Below are 20,114 nucleotides of genomic sequence, written 5' to 3'. Positions count from 1 at the left end.
GATGTGTTTTTTATTAATTCGCTCTAAAAATCGTATTTTGATATCTTGGATCATGCTGACTCCACCATAGATCTGAAAGCAGATCTGCTTGTTTCTGGGTAAATCTGACCTCATATCTGAATTTGATTTGTCTCAACTTCTCCACTATTTCATTTTCATCATTTTAAGGTGTCACATCCGAGAGACCTTCATTTCAAGATCCCTGAGAGACCTTCATTTCAACAAGAGAGATCACGCAATCCAAGCCTTGTTATAAAAGCTCAAATGTCTATATCACAAGGAATTAATGATCTTATACCGATATGGAGCATTAGATCCAGATTATTGTACCAACATCCAGAAAATCTGGACCACTAGATGCAGTACTTATACAAATCCAAACCATACATGCTTCATGAATAATTTCAATATTTTTATATGGATCTTATTGCCACTAAAATAGAGAGGCCTTTTCATTAGGCTTTATTGATGCTTTGAGTGCCTTTGACAAAAGGACCGAGTCCTCTTGAGACCATCTTCCAAAAGATGAGGGGAAACAGCAAAAGCAATGCGTAGCCATCCCGGCATCCAGAGAGGTCTTCCTGCAAAATGCACACCTCCCATCTCATACACACACCGAATGATCTTGTACTTTTTAAGTTTTGATATTCTTTTAGGTTTTTCTGCAATACAGCATTCTAATTGCGACGTTAGAAACCTTACTCCCATTAATTTGTCCCACTAATCTTTATTAAAGCTTATGGGAAAGTATACCATACACAGCTTTTTATGGTGAACTGTACACATGGAGGGCATCTACTGGTTGATCTCGAGTAAGGCTGGTGGAGATGAAATGTTCTTCCCGATCATAGTGAGTGCTTATCATTGAAACTATGATGCATCCCCACCATCCAAGTGGAGACAGGATGGTGGATGGCCCTCCTGTGCCTGGTATATCATTCAGAGGATGGGTTTTAAGAATGCTCAATTAGGCCTTCCGCTAATTATTTATTTGTAAATGCGAGATCCACAATGCATATGATACTCAAAGGTGTTTCCATGGCTTCCAATGGAGAACTTGTGTTACAGAGGTTAAAAAATATTCGAAAAAATAAGTAAGCTCTTCTTGACCTTTAAAAACAAATGATGCTTCTCTCTCCTTTCACTAGTTTCTTATTCAATCATTTGGTAACCTTGAATAACAAACATATGATCTGATGACCAAAGTTCTCAAAAAAACTGCTTTAGTAAAGTTAAGAGCAGCTGAAAACCTCTGCTCGCAGATTTAGTCGAAAGGAGTATGGAGGGGTGGAGATTCAACAAAAAGACCCTGCGAGATGAACTATTTAAGATCTAACCCATTCTTTTGATTAAATTTCAAAAATCCTGGACACATAATCATGAGCTTGAATTGTTGATATTCTAGGTATGTAATGGTAATGAGTGAAATGTTAAATAGTTGATATTGTAAGGGTGTCTTGTTACTTCCCCAAAAAAAAAAAAAAAGAAATGCAAAGAGAGAGATTCTATGAACAGTTTCAATGCATTTCAAACTACTCAGTAATTTAAGGGTTGCAATAGATAATATAATGATGCATACTGAGCCCAACCAAAATAAGAAGGCCGAAAAGCTTCAAAAACTGTTAGTGCACCTGGCATCACGAGTACTGATTCTTCCCTAGCCAACTTAAAACAGAAATCAACATCATCTGATATGTCTTGCAGTTGAGATACATCTAACTTCACCTGAACCATGCATCAAATTAGAAAATGTGCCACCCAAAGATTAAACTTCATAAATAATTTGGAAATGGTTAGAAGGGGAGGGGGGGAGAGAGAGAGAGAGAGGCCATTTTCATAATTCCTCACCATTACAAACATGGATGCCTCTGGTTTGGTAGGGCAATAAATGCAGGGAATCTTCATCACAGCATTATAGCATATCTCAGCTGTTAGCTTCAACATATTGACTATAGTGCTGAAAATTTCTTTTTCTTCTTTTCTCTAGAATGTGAGGAAGTGCAGCCTGCCATAGCAATTCAGTTAAAAAACTTGATCCAAGAATAATTTTTATTGAGAAATAAGTTGCCAGATCAAGAATTTTAAGGCCTGAGAATCCACAAAAAACAGTAGCCATAGTCATGTATATGATTTTGAAAACACCGTATGATAGGACGTCATTGTTTGAACAAAAATTTAATGTCTGAACTTGCCGTATTCTCCCCTTCTAAACTTTGATGAGATTCTACTTTTTTGACAATAATCTTTCAACCAAATTGCTTATGGACTGCTATTATGCTTCTATCTCATGTTTTGCTCCAATCCTGAAACACTTTTATGCAATGTTTTGCTATTTATTACTACATTTCTAGCATAAAAATACAAAATAACATTACATCAGCCACTAAAGAACATCGTTTATCTGCATATCAGAAAAACAACATTCAATCAAGCAGACAAAGGTGCACATAGTCCAACAAAAAGAGCTAGAAACCAAAGATATATACCTGAGTGATGGTTGCAGGATCACAACGGATCTCCACATAGTTCTTAATGCATTGGGCAATCTAGAAAGCAAGAAGCAAGCAGAATTAAGAAATGCATTATGACTATCAAGGAGCATCTACATAAATAAATGAAAGATAAACATTTAATACAATAAAAATGGTCTATCGATAGCTAAAGAAAGATTTCAATATCTGCCGCTTATGCAAGCAACACAGCTCCTGCAATCTCATATATAGTTCACAATAACTCAACAAGGCATGCAACAATAAAGGAACTGGAGAACCACAACACAGAATAGTTCAAATCACAATTTTAATTTTTGCAATGTTAGGTATTTCAAAATAATCAATTTACAAGTTACAACTACTCTTTCCGAATATGGGACTCAAATCAAACAGTTCTTAGTACAAGTCAAACAAACCGCAGACTTGGAAAAGTCAACTGGCCAAGTCATCTCTATTAGATATTTGTAATACAATTGCAATATGAAGTACAATCCGATAGTAGAGAAACACACACACACACATTAAAAAAAAGGGTAAAAAAGAGAAGAAAAAAACTCTTACAAGGAAAGTAAAACAACATAAATAAACAAAAGAACTTCAACATCAATACAAAACCTAGAATCCATGTTAGTAAAATTTCAACTTAAATAGATCCAAGTTTATCCATTCTTGTTAACACGTCTCAAATCCCCACAATGAACAGTTTAAAATAAGAAATGAAAATAGAAATTCAATTACTTTCCAATCAAATATCACTATTTTCAAACTTCCATAAGCCTCTGTTGATGAGAAAAATATGTTACCCGAAAACTTGGCCAGTGTCCAATTCATTCGCTCAAGCCAGAGTTAGGGAGTTAAAATAAGACCAAAAAACCTTAGATTCAGCTTTGATGGGTAAAACTCCGCCAAAGATAAGCCATCATACATGTATCCTTCATATACAAAATTAGGAGACATGTATTACATCACAAATACATTCAAGCTAGAGCCTCCTATTTGTTTTTCTAATTTAAGATAGAACCTTTTACTTGTTTGAATTCAAGCAAGACCCAGCATGAAAACAGACCTCATGAAACTCTCTGCAATAAACAATAATTGTGCATATTTGGATTCAAGGATTACAATGGAAGTAAAACATATTTGGTTAACACAAGCAGTTTATTAGATATGAAGAGTGCTATATCAAACCAAGCTGTGACAACAAAAAAGAGGTGAACAAGGATGGAGCTGGATTAAGATCAGATGGCAACCAACATTAAAAGTGAAAGAGCCCATAAGCTCACATAAGGAAAAAGAGGAACTCACATTAGTTTTCTTCAAAATGCCATTGGGATCACAAAGCACAAGCCAGCCCATTCGCCAACCAGGCACTGACCACCTCTTCGATAAAGAGCCAAGAGTAATAACAGGAGCAATAGAACCAAAAACACCAATTGGAACGAAAGGCCGGTCACCATATGTGAGATGAGCATAAACTTCATCTGATATCACAAGAATTCCTAGCTTCTTTGCAGTCTCCGGAACCTAAAGAAATTGACAACGCAGACAAATTTTGGAGGATTGATAATTAAATAGAACAGGGAAGATGACCAATTTCTACTTTCTACATATCGAAATGAAAGGTTTGATGAATCTAGAATTTTTACCATTCTAAAATATTTACATATTATACATTTGATGCATATAGCAATTCACTCACGAACACTTCAAAAAACAAACAGACAAATCTGTCACTAAGTGTCCACATTATAAAGAGCAACAACCATTACAAATATGATGGAGTTAATTAAGTTGGCTAATGAACATTCTGCTATAGAAAACAGAGAGGCTGCTAAAAAGAGTGAAAGGCTGAGAAAACCTGATAAACCAAGAATCAAATGCAACACAGATATCGCATCCAAAGCCATTGTTACACAAGTTTTGTTTGCTCTGAATTTGAAGTGGTGATAGTCCTTTAGGATGGATTCACCATAGAGAAAGAAATACAGATAGAGAGAGAGAGAGAGGAGTTAGACTAAAGAGAGGAGGAAAGTTTCACCTTGGACAAATGCTCGTGAGAGAAGACGTTTCCACAAGGATTAATGGGGTTCACAATGACAATTGCTGCTGTATTCAAGTCTACAAGGGCCTCTACAGCGTTGAGATCAACTTCCTAACCCCTGTCTAGGAGGAGGTCAAAGAACCGAACCTCGATCCATTATAGAGAGCAAAGCTCTCATATAGGGGGTAGGTGGGTCGAGGAAGCAAAATGTTGGCCCCGGGACGAGCCAGCACCGCCATCGTGATCGTGATCTCAACCGCCTGTGAACAACCAATTGAAAGGAAACCATCGTCTGCAGATAGCTCATATGGAAGATCGGCAGATAGATACTTGGCAACGGCTCTGCAAAACCCCAAGTAATAAAAGTGAAACAAAAAATTTATGTTTAAGGTGAGAAAATTGAATTTTGCCTTGTGCCATTCCCGCTTAAATAACTTTTGAACATTACTTCATGCTTAAAACTTAAAGAGCAAATTAATCAGATGTTCTATGGTGAAAAAAAATCAACCAAATACTAACCAACAAGTTCAGGGAGGGGGGGGGAGTGGATTTATAGTACTTGCACTAGATGGGACCAACAAAAACATAAGTTCCTTAATTTTCAATAAAATTTTCATTTACCCTTAATTTTTTTTTTTTGTAATTTTCCTTTTTTAAGACAATGGAATTTTTTTTTTTTTTTTAGAGACATATTCCTGAATTATGGCCGGTAAAGTCGTCAGAAAATTACAGTGATAACGAAAACTCAAAAAAATAAGAAGTGTCATTGGTTGAGACTTGAGACTAAGGCCGTTCTTACTGTTCTTAAAAAATTGCAACACATAAGGAACAGTATGGCAAAACCAAGAAAAATGCAACAGTATGTAAATTAACAAGGCGCAAATATTTTTTTTCTTTTATTTTTTTGTAACAAGGAACAAATCCTACAAAAGAAGTTCTCCTCTGAAAAATGAAAAGCCAGTAGATTAAAATTTTCAAGACATAAGAAAGCCAAAAAATAGTAGTCAACTATCACAGTTTAACATTCAAAACAGATATAACATTCACAAGAAAGAAAGCGATAGGACAAGAGTGGTCAGTTAAATAAAAAACAGGAGCACAAGATTCAATTCAATCAAAACCCAGAACCTAAAAAAAAAGAAATTAAAACCATACTTCCTTGCAGGTGGCATGCCGGGTCTTGGCGAATAGCAGTTAAATTTAGCAGAGCGGATCGAATCGATGAGACAGTCCTCTGCAACAGGTGTTGTCCGAAAACAGGGGAATCTCGAGGGATCGCCATGGCACAGAGGAATCACAGGCCATTTGTTCTCCCCTTCTTCTTGATATACGTTATGGATCGGAGTTGGTAAGTTGGAAATAAGCATGTGAACATAAGTCCTCAAATCACTCTCGCTGCCCTTGAGAAGTTCCATTCTGTGTGTCCTTCCTCACACACGCCGTTCTCTATTCCCTTTGCCCCTTCCCTGTTCATCTCCTACTTCAAAGAGAGAGAGAGTTCTTGCACAGGAAGATGGTGGCGAGAGAAAGCTCAGTGGGAAAACCGACCTATTTGATCATTTAACGGGGGAAAACATTTTATTTCATTTTATATATATATATCTATATATATATATATATATATTTATATTTAGTTGTAAAGGATCACTCACGCCTATATTCTTTATTATAATAAGATAAATTTTAAAATAAAATCAACACGACAATAAAACCAATATTTTAACAACTTAATACCATTGAAACAACTATGCACTATATTTGAAATTAAAATATAAGATTGCAAGAAACCAAAAAAAATACTGGAGATTACCTCAACTAGGCTCATTACACCCCACACCGAGTCACCACCATCCGTTGGTACGGGATCAACGGTTTAGCTTCAATCTCAAACCGAGAAAGCAAATTTTGGCCAAGCCACACCAATGGAATATTAACCGCGATCACAAATTCAAACCCTAGGTGAATTCTCTTAGCAATTAACAACCTAATTTGAGAAAAATGGATTCTCTTTTTGCTAAACCTTAAAACCCTTGGCCATAAATCCAATATAGTTTGAGAGAGATGGATACTCTTTTTGTTAAACCCTAAAACCCTTTAGCCATAAATCAATATTTCCCTTAGGTTCTTTTACAATAAGATCAATCATAAGATAGATAAACTTTCTTAAGAAAGAGATAGAAACTTACCAGAGATAAATTTTTTAAAGAGAAATAGATAAAAAGATAGATAAGCTTTTCTTAAGAAAGAGATAAAAAGCTGAGAGAGATAAACTTTTTTAAGAGAAAGAGATAGAAAGATAAGGCATATAAATATTTTAGTAGAGACAATCTATTTTTATAGACTTTGAATAAGATTAAGGTTTCTTACGATTTTATGGAAAGTGTATTATCGCCATTTCCTTAAACTATTTTCTCATCAATATATTTAAATAAAATAAATATCATACATTCTATAAATTTACACGATCTATATCACATATTCCATGGATATATCAAATAATATCAAATAGATAAATACTACCAAATATAAATAAGATAATATTCATATCAATTCAAATTGACCACATCTCTTTAAAACAAACTTGCTAAAAAATAGATAAAATCATAGTCAATATATCTCTTCCAATATTTGATCACATGTCACAAATCAAACTAAGATTGTCTTAAAAGCAAACAAGAGAATTCAAAGAGGGTGGGGAGTGCCACCCTTTTGTGGCACATGTGGGCCCCCACCCACATACCACATGGTGACCCATGTGCACTATGGCCCTATGGAAGTTTATAAAAAAAATTATTTTTAAAATTGAATAAAATAATTTAAAATATATATTTGAATTTTTATAACTTTATAAGAACAATAATTGTATTTTTATAAGTTCAAAAATCACAAATAAAATATTGAGAGATTCATAAAAATTCAAATAATAAAACTAAAATCATTTCAATAATAAAATCAACACAATTAAATTAATATGATGGGAAAATAATTCATGTAGCTTTAGGAATCCAATCTGTAATAACGTGGTACTCCACCTTCAACTGTGACTACAAACCACACTAGCTTTATCGAACCAACCCAGTATTTTCCATGATCCACAGTTCAAGCAGGGCTCATTAGCGGGTCACCAAAGTCAGGTCAATGAATCAAGGGGTCGCAATCCCAGTCTATAGATTACAGGTCCTCCCCTAGAGAGGAGTCAAGGTCACCACAACTTGATGCGACTACAGCTCTATGGCGTATAGGGGTATCTCTCGCACATGCATACGCTTCACCCAAAGGTGGATATCTGGCTTTCCCAAACGATCTATCAATATGCATGCCGTGTGATGGAATATGGATGAGGTTTTTGCCCCCATCTCAGTAGGCTACCATCACACACAAGGGTCGCACAGTCTCTCGGCTCACTCATCCGGGCATGTTCTCCGACTTCATCAAGGGCTAACCCATAAACCCTGATCGGTTTGTTCTTCACGTCCAGGTAACATGGGTTTTTCCCAACCGACTGGCCTAGATCGTTAAGCACGTATCGGTATCAGCAAACCATCGTTTGCTTAGTATAATCCACATGGGACCACACTCCCACTAAGTTCATGTTCCACTATATCATTTCATTTTACAAGCACTCATAAGACATTTAAAGGGCCACACAAACCCAACAGAACAAAGAATGAGAGAGATAGAGAACTTGGAAGAGAGAGAGAAGGTGGAGTGTCACTCTTACTCTGCTGCATACAAGCCCACAATACCAGATAAGGCTAGCAGAAAGTACCGTGCTGTCAATATTTGTATAGAGCCGAGGCTCTAAACAATTAAAGTAGAGTGCACCTTCAAATAATGTTTAGAAATGTGGTTTCAATATCGGATTTTTTTACCATAGCTTTAAAATATATTATCATCTTTAATCATAAAACTTAAAGCTTGAAAAATAGTGTCGATTGAGTAGATCTATAAAAACCTGAAAATCTCAAACGGTCCAAAATTTTGAGGATATTTGGGCATCAAAACAACATCTTCTAGTGAAATTTTTGAAGTGGGCTTTAATTTCATCATTTAGAGCCTCTGCTCTAAATAAACTTTATCCCTACTTGGGCATGTATATTTCTACTCATTCGGTTAGAAAATGGATAATTTTTTTTTGGATTGTCAACGATTCATCTTTTGTACATGGAAGCCGCTCCTTAAATTTTAAAATGGGCAGTTGTAAGTGTGTCACTGAATAGACACACTTTAAGACATCTAACATAACATCTAAAAAGTGAGAATGCTTGTGACTTTCATATACAAAAGATAAATCATAAATAGTCTCTTTGTAAATAATCTTTTTTTAAAAAAATATTAAAATTTGAGAATTACTTTAAATTAATAGATGATTATTCTTAAAAAAATTGATGAGAGTTTTCTAACACTTGGATCTCACTATCTAAAAAGTAGATAGTCTCCATTTTTTCAAGTGCATATATATTTCCAAAATCCGGGTTCTTAAAATTAATTCTAAATGAGATTTTACCCAAGGGAGTAGATACACATTCTATTTTCAGAGGAGTAGATATCCTTTTCAATTAACTAATTTCCAAACAAGTTGACATGTAGAGAGTTGAGACAGTGTTTGCAAAATCGAACTAGAATGGTTGACCGGACATAGATTTGGAAAGCGGTTTAACCGATCTAACCGGTAAACTGGCCCATTCAACTGCTCTAACCGGGCAAGTCTCGAGCGATAAAAAAAATGTTAAAAAATAAAAAAAATCTAAAAAATCTAATAAATTATTAAAAATATATAAATAATTATTAAAACAAAACACATTCAAATAAAGTTGAAAATTAATGAAAAAATGGATTTTAACCCATTTTATATTTTTCAATGGCTATTTTTAAATTTTCTAAAGAAGATGAAAAAATATAAAAATGAGTATTAATGACCAAAACAAATTTTAATATTTACCATAATGTAAAGAATATTTAAAAATGCATTACAAATCAAATTTCTTATTTTTGAGAATTTATATACATTTTTTTGAAATTTTTTTTTTTAATACCAGTTGATCACCCTAACTGCCCAAAAGCAAAACCAGCCAGTGACCGATTCCCATCGAACCCGGCGGTTAGCTGTTAGATCGGATGATTTTACGAACAATGGTTTACACTAAAAAATTCCCGCCCTCGAGAATTAGGTGGTATGGACCACGGAGTTTTAAAAAAAAAACCTAATCTTCTTGAATTATGTTTAAAGTCATACATTAAAAACACGATGAATATTTAACTAAGGGTGCGATTTGTATAGAGCCTAGGCTCTAAACATTCAAATTAAAGCCTACCTTCAAATAGTATCAAGAAATGTGGTTTCAACGCTCGAAATCTTTGTGATGGCATTAAAATATATTTTCATCGGTATTTATAAAGATTAAAGCTTCAAAAATAGTGGAGGCCGATATATATATATATATATATATATATGAAAAACTTGAAAATTGACGGTTTAAAAATGCATTACAAAATATACTATTTTAAAATTTGGAAATTCGTTTTTTTCTCATGTCGATGCATCTTGATGTCGAGATGATTAATTTAAAGATACTTGAGCATCAAAACAATCTCTTCTAGTGAAAGTTTTAGGATAGCCTCTAATTTGATGATTTAGAGCCTCGGCTCTATTTAAACTTTTCCGTTTTAACTAATTTCCAAGTTGACATGTTGAGACAAAAAAATTTCCTCGTTTTTAATCCCCTCTTAAAAATTTATTTCTGAGATAGATTTTAGACCTAGTTTGTAAAAAATATGTAGTATCTAACATGGAGATCTTGAATATCTGAAAAATAATAAATTATTAAACTAAAAATTATAATTCAATTATTTTTTAAACTGAAAATTCTAATTTAATGAATAAAATATTTAGACCTTTGGTTTTAACTTTATTTGGAGGGACCACCTGTTTGCATCATATTTAAGATGGATGTTGACGTAATGTGTTTATTAAATCACACTTGCCTTAAGATTTTGGGAAGTTTATACTAATAACCAAAATCTTTTTTATGTATTAAATACTTATATCATAATTTACCTCCTGTCCATAAATTTTGATTTTCTTATATATATATATATATATATATATATATATATATATATATTTTTTTTTTTTCTTCTTAGAATGCCATGATTCATACTTTCAAAATCCAACCCAAAAATATTGTGTTTTATGAACCAACTGGTTCAGATTTTGAAAATCTTATCTGATTTATTTGAATTTTGGGTTTGGAATTTTAAAACTCAAAATTAATGACATTTAAAAATAAAAAATTCAGAAATTAGGGACGATGAACATAAAGTACAAAATATGAGAGAGTTTTTTAATTCCAGAAAAATAGAAGATATTAGTGTAAATTTTCCTAAGATTTTTATCCATCTCATTTCCACCTTGTGCTGGTCCCGAAGGACCACCAAAAATTTTCCTTTACATATCCGGAACGCAATATCTCGTTGGTGGGAATTAACTTTTAACCGAGTGAAAAAAGAAAAAAAGAAAAAAAAAAAGAAACCTTTTAACAGAGTGAAAAAAAAAAGAAAAAAAGAAAAAAAGAAAAAAGAAAAAACAAAAAGAGAAAAGAAAAAGAGGAGTGGGACTGAACTTTTTGGTGCGGGAGTATTACAAAGAGGATATTGCAAAGGATAAATATATAATGTCATTATTTATCTTTGATACAATATAATCACAATTATTTATCTTGACTCTTGAATTTGAAATCAAATATTTGCTTTTATTTTATCGATGAAAGTCAAAATTTAAATTTTTTTTTTTCAAACTTTACCACTTAAGCTATCAGGTTTGACATTGGAAAGTCAATATTTATGACCTCGTTGTAGTACTAACGGTGAATGATCTCATTGTATAGAGTGCTAATAGTGTACTCCGATGGAGCACGTTGTACATCTATCGTCTAGTAAAATGGAAGGATTTTCTCAATCATATACTTGACAAAAAAATTGGCTTTTGTTCATAAAACTGATCATTTACGTTTATTTTTGGACCATTATTTATCAAATTATCTACAACTGGTTCTTTTGGATTAAGCGAATTTTATAAGACCTGGACCAGCTTTTCTTTTTATAAATTATCACCAAATATAGAGTTCCCAATCAACGATCCACACCTAACAAAGGCAAATCGAATGAAAAAGAGGCTAAACTTACATCAACTCATATCAATGCCTAAATAATAAAAGGAAAAGTTTTTATAGAGCCGAGGCTTTAAACAATCAAATTTGAGACTATCTCGAAAATTTTACAGGAAGAGGTTGTTTTGATGCCCAAATATCTTCAAATTTATTATCTCGACATCAAGATACATGTACATGAGAAAAAAAATAGATTGCAAGTTTTGGAAATATTGTATTTTATAGGGCATTTTTTGACCGTCAATTTTTAAGATTTTAAAATTTTCATAGATATGTTGATTTACACTATTTTTGAAGCTTTGAACTTTAAAAATAAATATGAAACTATATTTTAAGGCTATCACAAAGATTTCCAATATTGAAACCGTATTTCTTGACACCATTTGAAGATAGGCCCTAATTTGATTGTTTAGAGCCTCGGCTCTATACAAACCGCACCCAATAATAAAAGATGGGAAAAAAATTCACCAAAAACCTTTACCAACTATAAATACACTTATATAAGTTATAAGTAATAACCAATAAATTTCTCTTAATTTTTTTGTCCCTACCTGTTTCCCGCCTTTGAGTTCCAAACCCGCTTGCTACAGGAGGCGACTCTTTCTCTCTCTCTCTGCGGCAAAGGAAATTTCGGCAACGTTTATCTCTGGTAAGATCCCTCCTCTCTTGAAGCTCGAATAAACGCTGGCTTAGGTATGACTCTGTGTGTGTGTGTCATCGCGGTTAGAGTGCCATGGCCTTGGATTCCTTCATCTTTCGTAGACTGGTCCCCATTAGAGAGTAGCAACAATTTCACTGATTCTCTCTCTTATTATCTTATTATCTCTGTTTCTTTTTCGTCCTTTTTACGGGATTTCCATATTCAAATTAACTGGTTATTCGATTAATTATCATTTGTGTCATCAATTTCCATCATTTTTTCAGTTATGCCCATTTGTATTGTTATGATCCATGCTATGAAATCAATGCCTGCGATGATTGTGTGGGTGACCGATTCTTCATGCCCTGTTCTTGTCTTCTAGAAATTAGAGTGAATCTTCCGTGTATTCAAAATTGGACCCGGTTTCTATAAGGCCAAGCCCGCATGTGTAGAAATGCAGGCCTATTATTTTTGAGATGGATTTTTGGACTTAATTTGTAGGGATATGTAATCTCTAACGCGGAGATCAAGAATATGAAAAAATAAATAAATTTTAAAAATTAGAAATAATAATTTTAGTAAGTAAACATTTAGCCCGTCAGTTTCCATTGTTTTTAGATGGAACACCTACTTGCATCCATCTTAAAGATGGATGCTTCACCCTTTTTGGATTGCGTTTGCATCCATCTTAAAGATGGATGCTTCACCCTTTTTGGATTGCGTATGTAGTCATGCGGTCCAGCCCGCATGAAACATATTTCCTTCAAAATTTAAATCCCAGTATAAGTTGTCTGAGGTCTATCTTGAATTTATTCCAGTTTGCACTTTCCACTGGTTCTTGCTTATTGTATGTATAGGTGTCGCTATGTAAATTATTAATTATATTTGTTCATGGAACTCCTGGGATCTCAAAGCAGAAGCGGTGGCTTTGTTTGTTTCTGGGGTTTTTGGTCTATGTAGTTGAGGGCCTTTATTCTGTTACTATGGGAACGCCTCCTGTTACGAGTTGGTGATGAATTAGATGACTTATTGCTCGATTTTCTGGTGGTTCCTCTGAAACCTAGGTTAAGACCACCAAGTGTCTGAAACATCAAATTTGATGCTTTATTTTGGAGATTAACTTGCTTATGGTCATTTGATTGCTAGTGAGCTAGTTTTGGGTATTTCACACAATCTAATATTAGTTGGCTGCATCAAAAAAAAAAAAAATCGTCTTGCAAAATTCTAGATGACATTGACTTGAATCACAATAGGTTTTAGAAGGATACTTTATCTTCTCAATATATATGCTGTTTTTTCTCCTATTGGAATGTAAAAATTGGGCCATATCTGATCAGCACGGAAGATTATAGTTAAAGTATCTATATTTCTCTTCTAAATGCATAAATAACTGCATAAACAGGGAATTATGCTTGATGAATGATGGGAATTTGAAGTGAAGCCATGGAATGAAATGGATGATATTTGTTTCATGGCATGTCGAAGAACTGACTACCTTATAATCAACACTGCTCGATGGAATAAATATATTTATTCCTCCTTGTCATTTTGTTGTATATTATAATCAGTCATGGTCCTTGATTTGCAGTAATGGAGGAAGGTGAATGTGACGCAATTTTCAGTTCTCTTAATGTAAACCCACAACTATTTGTGAATGAAATCCTCAATAGTGTTGATGATGTCATTGACGGTGGTTTTGAGTTCTATGAAAGGTTTGCATCCCCACTTATCTTTTCATACAATTCTTTGTTAACTTGATAGTCTTTTCCATGATTTGTGATTCTCGTTTGTGGGCTGAGGCATACTGAGTGGTCAGTTTTTAGCCAAAGCAAGTTTTTAAGGAAGGTTTTTGCTTATGGGTTGTCTGTAGCTCTTGTTAATAATGCTTTTGTTTTCAATGAACTCAATAATTTAGCAACGAGAATTAACAATTTTACTTGTTTAAGTCATTTTACAGTCAAGCGCCTACACTTTTGGGTGAAAAGGATGCAGATCAATTAAATAAGCTGAGCCAGGTGAACTGTATATTCCTATTATTTTTTGGTTGATATTGTACTGAAGAGTATTTTTGTGGATTTAACTCTAGGTGTCTTTACTTCTTTGACATGGAATTTTAGTTGTTTCTCAATGGTTGTACCTATTCTTTGATGCCATATGTAGTTTATTTTTTAGTTCAATTATTTTGAGTCTGGAAAACTTTGCATATCAACTGATTATGGCTGGTGCCGGTATTATAAACCAAGATTGAGGCTACAATTCATGTCCTTTGACAAAATTAGGGTACTTACACCATCTATTCATAATGATTATTTAGATTGTCAATACTAAAATAATATTGTCCATGTGAGCCGACACATTATCTTATATATACGTATTTTTACTCATTTTTTGTCTTTTTAATTCTGAATTGATTCTTTTAGTTCTAGAATGGCATGCCATCTTTGTTGGGATGATTAGATCAATCACTCTAGTGGCTTCAGTCACTAGAGGAGTATGTTGGTATCATATCTTGTCTATTGGTGTGTTTGTCCAGGGGTTTGGGATTGTTGAAAGTTTCAGTAGGAAGGCTATGTTGTCTCGATTGAGTTGTGTGTTAAGGGCGGAATGATTCCACGATGAAGGGAGAAAGAGGGGGTTCTTTCTTTTTTTTTGGGTGGGGGTTTTGTGTGTGTGTGTGGGGGTGGGAGGGGAGAGGTTGGTTGTTGCACTTGGTATTTACTATTCAGTAAAGTGGAGGATTGCTTGAGCTTGCAACAGTTGGGCATTGGTTAAAGCAACAGAAAAATGGGAAAGGGTTCGCCTTTTTGTTTCCTGTTCTTGATGAAGGTGGAAATATGGAAATGACTGTGACGTATACTGGAAGAATGATGAGTTAATGCTTATTTGTCCAAAGCATTATTTGTTAGCTTAGATGGTGGTGGCAAATATGATTTATGAGAACCTTGGTATGCCAAAGAACTGGCCTCTCCTGTAGTGTTGTTCATTGGTCCACTGTGGCAATGAAACTTTTCTAAAAGATGCAATGGAATGGGAGTGCAGCTTTTAGAGAGGAAAGGAATTTCTTGAGTGGTGAACAATTAGGAAGAAGGGCTTGTTGGGATTTAATCCAATGGAAAAAGTTTATATAAGGTTTGACTCCTTAAAATGTAGAATTAAGGTGCACCTCTAAAATCCTTTGAAAAAGATTTGTAACACATTAGCTGGACCACCGATTTTCATGATTTTCATGAGTTTATAGAACTGCTTGATTTGAACCATTTTAGTAGTTTAAAATTTTATAATTAGAGATAAAAATAGGTCCTCACACCATCCTAAGAATATTTGACACCAACATTGCATCTCAAGAAAGTTTGGAGGTGCACCTTACTTTGATTGGAGGTGTGTCCTTTTTTTGGTGGCTTTTGGTCATTGGGAAAGCTTCTCAGCATCAATGTGTATTATTCTGTGGATTGAAACTTTCTGAGGTCTGTCTTACTTTTATGCATCATAGTATTTATGTAGTATGCAGTTGCACTCATAAATTTCTGTTTGCACTTATTGTTTTAGCATTGCATATAGTGTGCCCAATTGGGGCAATTGTGGTTCTTGATGCTGTGTAATAGGTATTGGTGATTTGGGCAGCTTAGAACAAATTTGAATCACAATGTTGGGGTATTTGGTGATTTGGGCAGCTAAGAGCATATATGAATCACAAAGGTCTTTTGTTGTTTCTAAATGTTCTTCTCCCTATATCTGTTCATGGTGCATTCACATTCATCTCTATGAATAGTATGTTATGAATGTCTTTGTCATGATGGTGCCTTACATCATAATTAGAAATTTAAAATTATGGTCTCATTGCCATCAGTAGCACGAATACTTGTAATCTGTCATTTTGTTGTGTGAAAAGATAGCTGTAAGGTTTAGTCTTACATATTTTTTTTACTTAACAGAAGTTTCTAGAAAACTTTCAATTGCACAAAAGTTATGCTCTGTGGACCCAGACCAAATGAGCAAACAGTCTCTAGGATTCATCTTTTCCTTGATCTTCAACTGGGTGGCCCTTTGCTCGTTTCTTCCTGCTGGTTGGTAAAAAGGGAAACATTCTTTTGCTGATTCAAACACTTTTAAACAACCCTTTCAACGGCTGGAAGGCTGCCATATTCAGATAAGAACCACACTGTTCTAGGAGAAATAGGTTCATGGAAGTATGGAAACATTCCTGAAATGCTTTGTATGTCCCTCAACAATGAATGATATGGCAGGGCTTTCTTGCACAAATAACTGTTATGAATCTATGAAATTTCACAAGTTATTTATAAAAGCTTTGAATAGCTTTATCTAGGTTATAGATGGTACATGCTTATGAGTTATGACCGATGACTTGCAACTAACAGTCATGCTGGTGGCATATTTATCTTTTGCTGAATGCCCATTTTCATTTCTAAAATTTCTAGTTCTGCTTTATATTCCTTCTAGAGTATCAAATACTCAGGTCAATTCAGTACTAATTGCTGCATCACTTTCACTGTATGCTCTTAGATGGTTTGCTGGTGAAATACTCATTCTAAGGTGGAAGAGTAATTCTAGTACAAGAACAGTTAAATTACCTACTTCTGTTTCTTCTGTTTGATATTGTATGCGATTCAAATGAGCAGTAAAATGTGAAAGCATTCTGAGTTTTCCACGTTATTTTTGGATATCTCCCTAGTTGTAGATATCCGAGTTGTCATTTGTATTTTTTCTGTTGCGTTCACAGGGTATATCTGTCATATGTCATACAGTTCAAGAAGTTTTGGATAAGCGACTGGATTTCTGGGAAAAGTATTGCCGTCAACATTGTTTTGCTGTTCCAAAAGGAATTTCATCAAATATTGTATGTATAACCATTATCTGCATGAATAATCAGAGTTCTATATGTTCTGCAAAATCCATTTCATTACTGTAGTATTTGTCAAGGCCACTTTCATAATGGTTTGAATTATGCCATTTTCTTATTAATGAAAGACTCATTGCCAATATTGGATTGGGGCGGACTGCATCTGAAACTGTCTGTGATACAATTGTGGTTATTATGTGGGCTGCACTTGACATCTCCTTTGCTATAACAATGACAAATGCACTCTCAAACTAGGTTGTGAAACTCAAAACAAAAGATTGAAGTCATTGAACTGATTAGTTTAGGCTCAAATGAAACTCTCATAAACATTTGGATGGCCTTGTGATTTATTTTCTGTTTATTTTCAATATTTTGTGATATCCACTCTTTGCATTCTGAATGTTATTGAAACAAGATTTTTGGAAACCCTTTACGGTTTGTAAAAATTTAATGGAGTTCAACAGATATTCAAAATTCTCATCAGCTTCAAGGATCTGAAATTCAAATGGAAGTAGGGACAACTAAAAGCAAAAATAGTACCCTTTTCAAATCTAAAGAGTACTTTTACTTGTAGAAGATTTGTTGATGGCAATCTACCAGATTGCCATGCTCGGGGCTTGCTATCTATTCACAACTCGATTTCCATGCCCTGATTTCCATACCATTAGCTTGAGGAGTGGGACCTATGGACCAAGAGTAATCTATTTTAGAGGATGCGTGCTAATGGATTTGGTCCATTAGCGGTGACCTTTGAACAAAAACAATTAGTTGTAGAAGTTTTCCATCTACAAAGCAATTGTAGAAGTTCTCTCTACAGATGAAAGACTTACATCTTGTGTGTTCTCTCTGCTTGATATTAATTTGGAGTTGATTTGAGGTTAGCTCTCTTCCCCCCCCCCCCCACAAAGATCTCTCTCTCTCTCTCTTTCACTAAAATATTTAAGAAAGCTACTTGAGTTGGTGGTTGTGCTGCATCACACCTTCTGTCCCCGGAGAGGGGACAGTGAGATCCTTTAAGGAAGCATATCTCAATTGACTAGCAATTTTTTATTAGTAAACTGAGAATGTTGTTTGGGGTTTTTTCCACTAAGCAGGAATCATTTAGTTATAAACCAGACGTGGTGCTGAATTCTAAGGTACATATATTTATATAATCTTTTTGGTTCTTGACATCTATGGAATGTGCTGCTTTTTCTGCTGGATGAAGCTGTCTTAGCAAGAGAGATACAAAAGTAAAGTCGTTATTGATGCTGTGCGTTATTTTGAAACTTATTATTGTTTGAGTAAACAACAGATACCTTCTGGTCAGAGTGAGATTCCAGGGCATTAGAGTCATTTGCTCAAGGGCAATTTACTCTTTTTGTTTCTGTAGCGAAATATATATCCTTTATGTTCTGAGAAATTCCCCGAATATTCCCATTTACATTGATTTTTTTTTCTTTCTTTAAGGGATCGTCCAGTGATAACGAATTAAAGGAGGCTGGACTCTTAGATGCTGAACTTGACATCGAGTTAGATTTCTTGAGGGAGAAGCTCAATGTGGTAAGAAACTCTTAGTTTTTGTTACTCTAAAGGGAATACTGTGCAAATTTTCACTTATGGATTCTTAAAAGGTAATTTCCTCAGGCTGGAAAGGAATATGGTGAACTACAAAAAGAGCTCCATGCTTTGGAGAAACAGACTACATTGAGCAAATCTTGTGCAGAGGCTGTTTCGGAGGCATTACAACCTTGGGAGGAAAACTCCAACCATGTTTTATTCCATGGTATGTGGTGTTTCTTTAGATGGGAAACTGTACACTTGAGAGATGTAGTGCACATGCATGGGATTTGGTTTTATATGTGTTCACTTATTATAACTAGGAAAAATATTTCATTTTCGTGATAATCTTTCAAACAATTGTTACTCCTATTTTAAGCACTCATATTAGTCTTACTTCATTCAGAGTCGATGAGAAGTGCTGTGGAACTCCATTCAAGAATCCAGAAACAGAATGAGAAGAGAAGGAAGGAAATAACATCCTTTAGAAAAGAGACAATTAATAGTCCTGTCAAAAGACTGTCCAAAACAGATGGCAATGGTAACTTCCTCATAATCTCTGTCTTTCTCTCTCTCTCAAAACATTCAACACACCTTTCATACATGCTGCATGTCTTTTCAGGATTGTTGACAGAATATTTCGAAGAGCTTCAAGAATTTTTGGACAGTGTCAAAAGCATTGATGCCCCCAAATGATCTCCAAGCAAGATATCATTGCTTTTTGAAATGAAATCTACTTTATGTAGGTCCTTTCATGTCCAAGTTTCATTGTAATGTGGCATGGCTTCTGACTGTTTTCTTAGATTGTCGACGTGTGAATGCCTGTCTCTATGGCCTGCTAGAAAATTGAGCCTTCATAATAAGTGCTGTAATTGACCCTACAAAGTCTCTAGAGTGGACTCACAGTGCTGACACTTGATCCTGTTACTCTTTTTGAAGCTCTCCCTTTTTTTGTATACTGATTTTGTTTTGTTCATGTTCTCTTTTTGCTATGATTGTCCTTTGTTTCTTTGTTTCATGGCATTGGTTTTCAACCACTTCCGAATGGGCTGAATGATCAGAACTTAGGGGCTTTCATTCTCATCCATGTCTACCCATCCAAAATGAGACTAGGAATATCAAGAATTACCAATGCCATTCATGTTTATGAGTGGGTATGACATAAACATGGGTGAAAACAACAATTTTCTTTTGACATTTGGAATTTGGGAATTTGTGGAAAATGCTTCATTTGTGTTAATTTTTTAATTTTGAATATTTGGAAAGCTGGATGTTTGCTCAGTTATTTGTGAGTTTTCCATCATGAATCGATGATGTACTAATTGTCTTTAGTGCGCTTTTTATATTAGGAAAAAGTTTATATAAGGTTGACACC

At 34.4% G+C, this 20,114-nt stretch overlaps 1 protein-coding gene and 1 pseudogene across 13 annotated transcripts; one reads left to right on the top strand and one right to left on the bottom strand.

Annotated features, from left to right (window-relative positions):
* Positions 1-231: 231 nt before the first annotated feature.
* Positions 232-6,102, bottom strand: LOC110007314 (nicotianamine aminotransferase 1-like; annotated as a pseudogene). Its single transcript, XR_016061097.1, has 7 exons — positions 5,689-6,102; positions 4,531-4,875; positions 3,798-4,016; positions 2,487-2,546; positions 1,849-2,005; positions 1,632-1,725; positions 232-581 (listed from the first exon to the last, which is right to left on the bottom strand). The product of XR_016061097.1 is annotated as a nicotianamine aminotransferase 1-like (transcript).
* Positions 6,103-12,213: 6,111 nt separating this feature from the next.
* Positions 12,214-19,715, top strand: MIS12 (minichromosome instability 12 (mis12)-like protein). Of its 12 annotated transcripts, none has more exons than XR_016061079.1 (9): positions 12,218-12,351; positions 13,931-14,054; positions 14,300-14,357; positions 17,081-17,197; positions 18,295-18,336; positions 18,650-18,742; positions 18,814-18,965; positions 19,146-19,280; positions 19,362-19,715. XR_016061079.1 is itself a non-coding variant. In XM_088874191.1 (9 exons), exons 2-9 carry the CDS (start codon positions 13,933-13,935, stop codon positions 19,433-19,435), a joined length of 780 nt encoding a protein of 259 aa, XP_088730317.1. In that variant the 5' UTR covers positions 12,218-12,351; positions 13,931-13,932; the 3' UTR covers positions 19,436-19,715. The 12 variants fall into 12 exon arrangements, 9 of the variants coding, with proteins under 9 accessions (XP_020523112.1, XP_088730317.1, XP_088730340.1 ...); XM_088874191.1 differs by having other exon boundaries at positions 18,827-18,965; XM_088874214.1 differs by lacking the exon at positions 12,218-12,351 and adding an exon at positions 12,377-12,395 and having other exon boundaries at positions 18,827-18,965.
* The last annotated feature ends 399 nt before the right edge of the window (positions 19,716-20,114 follow it).

The sequence above is a fragment of the Amborella trichopoda genome, chromosome 1, assembly GCF_054954075.1.
Source record: "Amborella trichopoda isolate Santa Cruz 75 chromosome 1, AtrichopodaSantaCruz75HAP2 v2.0, whole genome shotgun sequence".
Classification (NCBI taxonomy): domain Eukaryota; kingdom Viridiplantae; phylum Streptophyta; class Magnoliopsida; order Amborellales; family Amborellaceae; genus Amborella; species Amborella trichopoda.
This window is presented reverse-complemented; position numbering and strand designations above follow the sequence as displayed.